This window comes from Nymphaea colorata, chromosome 9, assembly GCF_008831285.2.
Source record: "Nymphaea colorata isolate Beijing-Zhang1983 chromosome 9, ASM883128v2, whole genome shotgun sequence".
Lineage (NCBI taxonomy): Eukaryota > Viridiplantae > Streptophyta > Magnoliopsida > Nymphaeales > Nymphaeaceae > Nymphaea > Nymphaea colorata.
Window position 1 is genome coordinate 22,066,810 of NC_045146.1, and position 9,754 is coordinate 22,076,563.

Consider the following 9,754-nt stretch of genomic DNA (forward strand, 5'->3'; position numbering starts at 1 on the left):
TGGCAGTAAACAACAAGAATGCTCTCTTTTTCTTTTTTGGAAGAGTGATTTGTAAACTTTGCTTTGCCCTGCTCTTTGAGATAGATTCATGGAATGTTCACATATGCTGAACCTCATCGGTAGGACCAACAGCGAAGGCCGGTGTGGGTTGCTTTAAGTAATGCCCACACCATCCCATAAAAATTTGTCTTATTTATGTATTGATACATATACCTTCATAACTTTTACTCATTTATATATAGGTGCACCTTAAAGTTTAAAATTAAACTATTAGTACCCGAAATTTTTACCACATCACTAGGTAATACTCTGCCACCCATTAGGGCTTACTCGGTTCGATTCAAACCCACTCGAAAAAACTTATCTGCTACCAATGTAAAAGAAAATGTTCTGAAATAACTTGCTACAAATTGACGTGGTCTCTTGAAAATATGTAGCAGAAAAAAAGCAAATTATTGAATTTTTTGTCCTGGTCAAGATGATCAATATCAACTGCAGAGCAACAAAATATTTGTGCGCGTGTGTGCATGTGGGTGATAGGCCAATGAGGTATGTATAAAGAGACTTTCCCACAGCTCACAAAAGGGTTCAAGTTCAATCTCAAAAGAAGGCTTGCAAATGCTTATCAACACTTTTTGTAAGCTCCACATTATACATCAAATTCATCGATTTCAAGGCAAAATGTGGGGAGTTCTAACTTGAGTTCTATAGGTTTCAGGAGGCAAGATCTTTAAAATCTTTGCGTCTGTCAAACAAGAGATTTCCGATTCCATCTTGCAAATTATAAGTTTGAAAACATAGATGCTAATCAAACACCTCCAGAGGTTTTACGCATTCACACCTTCCACATTCACCACATGTATGGGCACGTAAATGCGCATATGAAGAAGTATTTCATTCTACAGACAAGAAGTTGAGAAAGAGTTGAACCAAATTAAGCACAGGGACTCTTGTTTCTTTTCCCCTTTTTAATCAAAATTATTGTCCTGACCGATACATATCCTTATGAAGAAGCGTTTGCTTTATTGTCGTCAGCATACCACTGCATATATATTCATATGAGAGCTGCTGTTCCAGAACACTGTTCTCTTGAGGCAGACAACTATGAAGTACTCCCAACTTCTCGAGTACTTGTTGTTGGTCGTCCACTCCTTTTATTAGAGTCCTGCGAGCAACAAAGTTCAGAGCACAAGCATCAGTGAATTTGGATCCGGAAATTCTAGGACGTATATCTTCGAACCCAATAAAAATATCGGAAAAGATATCCGATCTGATACAAAGTAGTGTTAGAAAAACGCATTACATGGAAAAAATGACATTAAGATGAGACTGTAATCCAGATCTAAACCAAACTAGAAACCAAAGAAGCATGCAGACTCAATCGACATCCTCAAACATGGCTTTTTTTAATATGATACAAATCCAAAGTCTATTCGGGTTCGGTTTCAATGATCCAAACATGAGAATGACAAAAGCATAAGCAGGTATGCAAAGGCACTAGCATTTGCTTGCGCACATATGTGTGTATGTATGTGTGTATGCATGTATTTTTGCTCACCTGGGCACGAGATGGCCGAAAGGCCGCATTGGTTGGGCAATTGGGCTACGATGCGAAGAGTGCTGCAGAGGCAGTCCGTGTCCATGTCGCTAAGAGCAGAGCAGCACTGGGTGCTGGGTCTGCCCTCATTGGCGCCTGGTACAACATATGATGCACATGTGGTGAGGCTGGTGAGCTTGGCCGAGCAGTTCTGCGATTGGACTCCCCGTGCCATATGCAACCAAATAGCCAAGAAGAGGACACCAGAGATGAAAGTAGACAAGGATCCGTGCCTCCCTGGTGCAGCCATTGCTCCCTTGCTCCACCTTTCTTTATCTTCGCTTCATTTATAGGATTAGTTCTATCATTTCTCGGCCAATTTTGCATGATCTACCTAATCGTGGGTTTAGTGTCCCACAAAAGCGACACCTCTCTATGATGACGCCGACGCCGATGATGATGATGATGATTACCATAAGCTGGTCTGTCAAGTACATACACTAAGACATACATTGACATTCATAAATGTGAGGTGTTGTCAAATGGGCAGCTGGTCATTGGTTCAAATCTCATTGTGACCCCTAACCACCAGTAAAGTCGAGCCCCTGATCGAACTTGGTTGGATTAAAGTTTTTGAAATGATCGAAAAATTTGACCCACTTAAGCCTCTCAAGGGTTTCATCCACAATCACATTCTAGTTTGGTCAACAAGTAGATACACTGCCAGAGGCCAAACATGCATTATACAAGAAGAACGTGGAACGACACTTGAAATTATGCGCCAAGATCTACGTACACAAATTAACACAAACAACAAATTACACCAACTTTATCAAGCTGACTATTTAGAGAATCTTAATTTTGGTGCATCTGGAACATAATGCCTCGAAACGGGATCTACAATCTACTTATCTCGAGACATAGTATCAAGTATAATGTGCATTTTGAGATACTTCATTCTGCTTTTCAAACACACCTTTTAAGTCACCAGTCGAGTGAGTGGTCATTGAAGGAGATTGAATGCTCGGCACGCGTGATCCAATTAAAGCGGCCCTTGGGTAACGTTGCATCCTAGCCATCATCAAACAGTCCTTACTACGTGTAGACACACACTGTCCTGAATGTAAAGCGTCACAAAAAAGTGTTCATTCTAAGTTGTGGTTGAAGTTGTATGAAACATCCCTAGAGATTTATCTCACCTTCTACAGAGAATTTCATGGCCATTAAATGGGTCCCAAGTGAAGAACGTATTCTTTCTTTTCACTTTGCTAAAATTAATTATAAAATCCAAATATGAGAGAGAAAGAGGGGGAGAGGACACTACATAAAAGGATGAAACCCAGCCCACCCCATCCAGAACGAACCGAACAAGGAGGCATTGGCGGGAAACTGAGGCGGGGATGGGAAACGAAATCAAACAATAAAAAATCAGTGCGAGGGCTTCTCTCTCTCTCTTTCTTTTGTTGGGCCGGGCGGAAAGGCGCGCGTCGCTCCGGCGGGAGCATGTTCCTTGAGCTCCAGTGGTATTTTCTTCTTCGTGCTCTTTCGTGTTCCTTTCTTTTCTCCGGTGTTGGTTTCTATAGTTTCGGGGGACGCGACGGCCGCGCGGCCAAGTCTCAGAAGGAGGATCCTTGGGAGAGGGGCGCGGGCGCGGTCCAGTATGTCTTTCGGGCGATGAGGAGCTTCTCTCGGAGGAGGGGTCCGTCCTCGTGATCGACGATCTGGCTCTCCCATTGCATTCCGTCCACCGCCGACTTCACCTTTACGATGACGTCCACGTCGTCCCTCAACACAACTGCCCCTCCGGCCGCAGGATCCGATCCATCTCCAGCACTATGTCCTCCATTCTGCACCTGCGATTCATCAGAGAGAGAGAGAGAGAGAGAGATGTTCATGAGTCCCAGAAATGGGGAAAATCGCATACGATGATAGGGTAAAATGCCGAATCGTCCGATCGTTTGGTATTGCGGCATCGAGGCCGTCAATTTGGTCGTCTATGACCTGCTGATATAATGAATCGCTAGATCACCGGTGTGCAGGCGTCGAAACCGTCCATTCCTTTTTGACAAACGGGAGGGTAATCCCTGAGCTACTGTCACCACGTGCGACGCTATTCCTACGTTCATCTCTTGAATGCATGATGACGATGATGTAAAAAGCCCACAAGGCTGGTGATTCTACATAATCACCTTCTTTCTTCGACGACTAGCTTAGATTCCTCATGGAAGACGAACGGCTGTAAAAGCTTAGTACCTATGTCGAGGCAACAAGGAAATGACTAATGGCGTTTTGTTAGAGGGAATTCCGGTGAGAATAAACAGCTGTTCGCCATTAAGCTCGACGCAAGCTTAGAACTCTGGAACGCTTACGAGTCTCTGTACGTTGCAGTTAAGATTGAGAGAGAAATACAGGGGCCTGGTTTGAACACAGGGATCTAAGGAGGTCAGTGGGAGGTAGACTGGAGACATGAATTATGGCGCAGTAACTGAGATTCACAACATCAGCAGTCCACAAACAAAAGAAGATTGGAAAGGTTGCTAAGAATTTCCAATTTCTGAGGAATTTTAGGAGACAGGAATGAGCAACAGATGGTGAAAGACTTCAAAGGTCAGTAATTGGACCAGATATGAGGAATCAACAGGTCTGGTTTCTGTAGAGCCTACGTTTTTTAATTGATAGGAGCTCGAATCAGATGATAGCTCAAACCCTTTGGGGCTCTGCATCTCCTCAAGCGGGGAGAGGTGGCTGAACTAATTGAGAAACATGAGGTGTTTTGCTTGGTTTTCCAGGTATCGCTTAATGCGTTACAAACGCAGTAAGCTTGCTTTACTTGGCAGAAAGGAGAAGCAAACAACTTCTTTTGTACCTGTCTTTGTATAAAGAAAACACTGAATCTGCATGTATGAAATCATACGTCCTGGGATATGTAGACATTGCTTCACACCTGAAACGTTTCAACCAAAAAGAAGATAGAGAAACTCATGTTGGTGTATAATTTTGAGAATTCAAGAGAAAACATGCAGTTATGACAAAATTCTTTAATGTGAGCTCGAGAACTCGATGAGCTGCTTAGCTACATAACTTACCAGCTCATATAAGTTCCAATCAACCCTCTCTCGTAGATTACTCCCAATGTATCAACTTTAGCCTCCACGGGGACAACATTCATAACCCATAGAGGATCTTGAATCAGAGCAGCTGCGAATCCACCAAGGTGAGCATTCATATCCAATATATTCCTGTATCTCCCCTTCTCTTCGAGCTGGTTTATCACTGCTCTGTAGTGACCAATTCTCTTCTTCCACAGGGCTGTATCTGCTCTGTAAACATCCTCTGTAATCCCCTGCACGCTGCCACTGCTGATCCTAGGTGGCAATGCTGTTAACCTATCCGGCCATTTCTTCAGCTCTCCTCCAGCAACCTCCTGTATCCCGCTGACGTTGGGAAGTGGCGTTATGCATGTCTCCATATTTTTGTACCTACAAGGGGGAAAGCGCTGCCAGCTTAAGCCGGAGGTACAAATAAATTTCCTGCATCACTCTTGGAACATTAGGGGAAAAAATTCCTCACCATGCAGAGTCAGGATCCTGCCCTTCACAAAAGACTGGTCTCTTGAAGACTTTCCTGTTGAGGTTGCAGTGGACGTGGTTGGTGGGTTTCTGCCAGATCGCGATGTCGTTCCTCTCCTTTATCTTCTTCCAGCAGAGACTCCTGGCGACTGCTTCGATTGCAGACTGTTCTGCACTCAAGTCCTGCTTAGTCCTCTCCCATCCTTTCCAATGGTTCTTCCAGTTGATGGGAGGGCCAGAAAGAATCCAGTAACCACCAGGCCGAAGAATTCGGTCCACTTCGATCAAATACTGGCCATCTGCATCAAGAATTACAATCAGAACACTCGTCAACAGGTTGATAACCTTTGGTTTCTTACAGTAAATAAAAATCTGAATGGTATTATTCATAATGAGATTCCTCTTATTAGTGAGATTTCTCTTTTCCTTACCATACTGGTGCCAGGGAATCAAGCAACGGGAGCAATGCGCCATGTCAAAAGCTCGAGCTGGGTAAGGGAGCCTCTTGGACGCCATGACTCCGATCATCGCCGGAACGCCGCGTTCTAGTGCGAACTGAACCTGAGCTTCGTGGGTGTCTCGCGGAGCAAACGACATAGCCAGAATATCCCTGGACAGGAGGTACGCTCCCCAACTCGCTACCTGGGTTTGAGAAAAATGGAATCAGCAAATGCATGCATCTAGTTAACTGCCAATATGCCAAATCGCTAGCCTAAATGGAAATGCATCACCTTGATTTTCCATTTCAGGAAAGTATGTCAAGGACCAAGGCACCCACCAAGCACATCACTAAGTAGGAAATGGAAAGGAACAAGGACAAGACCAACCATTTTTTCGCATGAATATTCGGACTTGGGTAGTCCAGTTAGGAAAGAAGACAGCGAAATCCTGTTTTCTCGGCAAAAAATTCAGCCCAAAATCTCGCGATTAAAAAAACACGACGTTACAAAATCGAAACAACGAAGACCACGCAAGCATGACACTGAAAATGAATACCATAGTTGTTCAGATTCATTGACAACAAATTGGCAAAATTCCTATACCTAAAACTGCAATGTACTTGTAACCCAAATGCAAAGAATAAAGTTTTGCTGCCACGATCATTATATTTAACAGTAACACATGGAAGGTAAAGAAAGAAACTAAATGACAGAAAAGAGGTTACCCCACAACCGGTGTCAATGGCGGTTCTGATCGATCCATCGCGGAGAGGAATCAGTCTCTCTATGTCATCGATGTACGCGTCTGCTCCACGGGGAAACATGGTGCCGCCGCCAGGAAACCGGAACCGATCGTCCTCCACACGTATCCAGTTCTGAACGGCCTTCTCGACAGTCAACTCCCGGTGGGGCACGTTGGCGAACCAGGCCCAGTCCCTGCTCTCCGGCCACCGGAACGGCATCCTGTACCCGTAGGGCGCCGGTATCCGGCACTTGAGGAGCTCGTTCGGTTCGGGGCAGTGGCGCTCCCGGTAGATGAGGCGGTCGCGGTCGAAGCGCAGAGAGCGATCGCGGTCCTCGCATGGGGTGTATTCGCTGTAGCGAGCGTCGCAGGGAGGGACGGAATGGGGTTGATCGCCGGCGCCATCGGGATTAGTGGAATGGTTCGGTTGGTGGTGCGCGGCAAAGTCGAGCTCCACAGACCGGTGCCCCGAAATGTTGAAGCTTGCTGGGAGAGTTGTGCAGGAGATGTCGGAGACGATGGAGGCGCCGCCGGTTCCGTGCTGGTAGAGGCCCAGGAGGTAAAACAGGGAGCAGAGGCCGGCGACGAGCACGACGGAAAGGAGGTTGGCCTTTTTCTTCCAGTATGGCTGGAAGATTCTGGACAGAGGTGACGACGCCATCTTCATGGCCACTGAAGGAAACGAAAAATTTTCTGCTATATTGGCTTGACGAAAGATGAAGAGATTTTTCGGTATTGACGAAATCGATTCAGAGAGGATGTCACCCGTCTGACGAGGAGCCGTTTGATTTCTCTATTACACTGGTTGGCTGTTGACTCCCTCCCACACGATGATTGTGCGAGGGAGGAAGGGATAGGGCGGCTAGACTCTAGAGTGGGGAAGCCTGAACCCACCCTCTTTGGAGCCTTTACGTATTTATAAGTGTCTCTCATTCGTTTCCTTCACATGATGGCCATGCGAGAGGAGAGCGAGTAACAAAGCTACGCTAGTCATTATCTCGGGTTTAAATGTCTATGAGTAAGAGGGAAAGGGAGAGTCGAAAGCAGGGGAAGAATCGGTAGCGGCAGAGTCATTTGATGCTGCATTAACGGCCTGTGAGCCTTGGTTGTTATGGGGTGGACTAGATAACTATGCTAATTAATATGCGCCAGCTATTGCTCAGATGTTTCCTTACAGGGCAGAAGTTGCCTGATCTGGAAAACGTCTTCTTTGCTGAGGGACCAAACTCGAGTCGATTAACTCTATTCTCCGATTCCCGGTCTGTCCACCGTTCGTTCATCTCTTTGCATCTAATCTAGGAAAAGTGTTCATGCGGCCATTTATCTTATCGGATTCTATCCTAACTTGGACTTCTTGTATTCTTTGAAAAAATTTAGGAGGCGGTGTAAATCTCTTATTCGAGTATGGACATAACTAATATGGTTAAAGGGATCTTGTGCTCAGACTCGGACTTGTGCTTCTTACGCCGGATCTGATTTCGATGCCTATTAAAATTGGATATCCGTCCAACTAAAAAAGAGGCATATATATTAATTCCAAATCAGACTGTTAATTATTGGATGAGTAAATTCTCTATCCAATCTAGATGAATTCAATTTTGAATACCGTAAATAATTATATTCGAGCGTTGGCATTCCTGCTATTTGTGGTGCACCTCCTTGATTTCTGGTTTTGCGCGTATTTCATCCGCCACTGCCACCGGTCAGCTAATAAATGTAAGCTTTATGTGTCGACACCTTGTAATTGTTTGTATCGGTAGTGGGGGCCGAGACTGTTGTTCAGGTTTGGTAGGATTTGCTCGGACTTGTTTGCTTTGATTGCGATCCAGAACCATCTTGTTGGATTGGCGTGGTGATGACTGCTAGACTAAAGTGCTCTTGGATAATGCTCAGTTGCTCGCAAACAAATTCCCATTACTCATATTTTAAGTTACTTCTTAACGGCTTGACATTTAAGTAGGACCCTTTTACTGTGTGCTTGGGACCAACGATGTCCCAGGCCCTGCCTGGTTTCCACTGTTTGTTAATATGGAGATTAGAAAAAAAAGAGAAAGAGAGCAATCTGGTGCGCTGTCAAGCCAGATTGCTTGCCTGCCCGGTTACTCCTGGCCAGGGTTTAGGTTCCTTTCTTTCTTTTGGGTCGGAATCGATCAAGGGGTGAGGGCCCAGAAATGTGTTTATTTTCCACTCTCTTTTTGGATCTTTTTCTATATTTTTATAGTAGTCTTTTTCCTTTTCCTCCTTTCTCTCACCCAACTTTAGGTATATTTTAAAGTTGAATACCTTGCTGTTCTCGCAAGCTTACGGCGTCTAACTGCGTGTTCACGACTCTTCCCTTGTCCCAAGAGTCTAGCCTGAGGGCCTGCAATAAAATGCTCGTTATCTGCTTTCCCTTCCAACGCCCCATTGACCTTAGGGTTTGCTGTTCCATAAACAGAGTAAGCAGATCACATAATCGTGGTACGGTATTTTAAGGTCAAACGATCACTGTAAACTGCAATACTAGCAATAATATGCTCGTTGGTGGTCGGGCTTCACCCTCAATTAAAAAATATAGTAGCATGTTTGTTCGTGAGATCCAAGTCAGCTTGGGGTCGAGGACCCCCACCCCCATGGATTTTCTAAAAATAATTTTGCTTGTTAAAATTTTAAAAATTTTATTTTGATGGCATAAATATTTTGAAAAATACAGTAGGCTCACGTGATAGTTGGCTCCTGAAGCCTTTGGCTTTTCTATAAAAATCCTAGCTCCGTCCTTCTATTACTTGTTTAACATTGAAAAGCATGCCACAGGATTTTGTTAGCGTGCTTGATTATTTACGTTTCCTAATAGACAACTTTTGAAACGCTCTCAATAGTCTTCGCTTTCATTTTTGTATTGCAGTAATATCCGGAAAACCTGCCAGCAATAGAACTACAGTCAAATATGTTTCCACTTCAACCACCCAAACTCTTTGGTGCCTTGATGTTGCACGTATCAAAGAACATTGCACTAGTTTCGAATAAAAAATAAATATCCAAAAAACCTTAGTCAAGTTACTCTGCTTAGGAAAATGACATGCCTCTCCCTCTCCCTTTTCCCCCCACCACCTCTCTCTCTCTCTCTTTCTCATCCTACCTTATTAACGACCAAGCTTTGACACTTCCATTCTTCTCTTCTCATTTTCTTTCCATCGTGCCGCCGTCGCACTCTTTCGCGCGGGTATCTTGTCCTTATTCCTTGTCTGTTCAACCCTTTTCATCTTTCCCTTTGTAGGGGAAGATCTTTCCCAGTTGCTCTTAAACCTAGCACGTATTCTAGCAGGGACTATGAGTGCATCTTCAACACAGGAAAATTCAAATGACTAGTCTTCCTCAACTCCACCTCAGGATTTCGAGGATTTCTCAATTGGTACATGCTTTGTGCACTTCAACCCTCGGGTTGGACATTCCCTTGCTCAATAAAATACTCGCCACACATGTGAAC

General features: G+C 44.5%; 2 protein-coding genes across 2 annotated transcripts; both read right to left on the reverse strand.

Annotated features, from left to right (window-relative positions):
• Positions 1-948: 948 nt before the first annotated feature.
• Positions 949-1,831, reverse strand: LOC116261391 (protein MEN-8). Its single transcript, XM_031640130.2, has 2 exons — positions 1,559-1,831; positions 949-1,165 (listed from the first exon to the last, which is right to left on the reverse strand). Exons 1-2 carry the CDS (start codon positions 1,770-1,772, stop codon positions 1,158-1,160), a joined length of 222 nt encoding a protein of 73 aa, XP_031495990.1. The 5' UTR covers positions 1,773-1,831; the 3' UTR covers positions 949-1,157.
• A 945-nt stretch (positions 1,832-2,776) lies between these two features.
• On the reverse strand, positions 2,777-7,670 carry LOC116261390 (probable methyltransferase PMT15). The gene is given in 7 exon segments (XM_031640129.2): positions 2,777-3,338; positions 3,341-3,390; positions 4,404-4,481; positions 4,624-5,016; positions 5,108-5,405; positions 5,538-5,748; positions 6,272-7,670. Coding segments are annotated over 7 exon segments (1,899 nt in total). The 5' UTR covers positions 6,956-7,670; the 3' UTR covers positions 2,777-3,153.
• Positions 7,671-9,754: the final 2,084 nt, after the last annotated feature.

Excerpts from the sequence above, each read along its gene's own strand:
- LOC116261391 (XM_031640130.2), bottom strand. The coding sequence starts at position 1,772 with ATGGCACGGGGAGTCCAATCGCAGAACTGCTCGGCCAAGCTCACCAGC.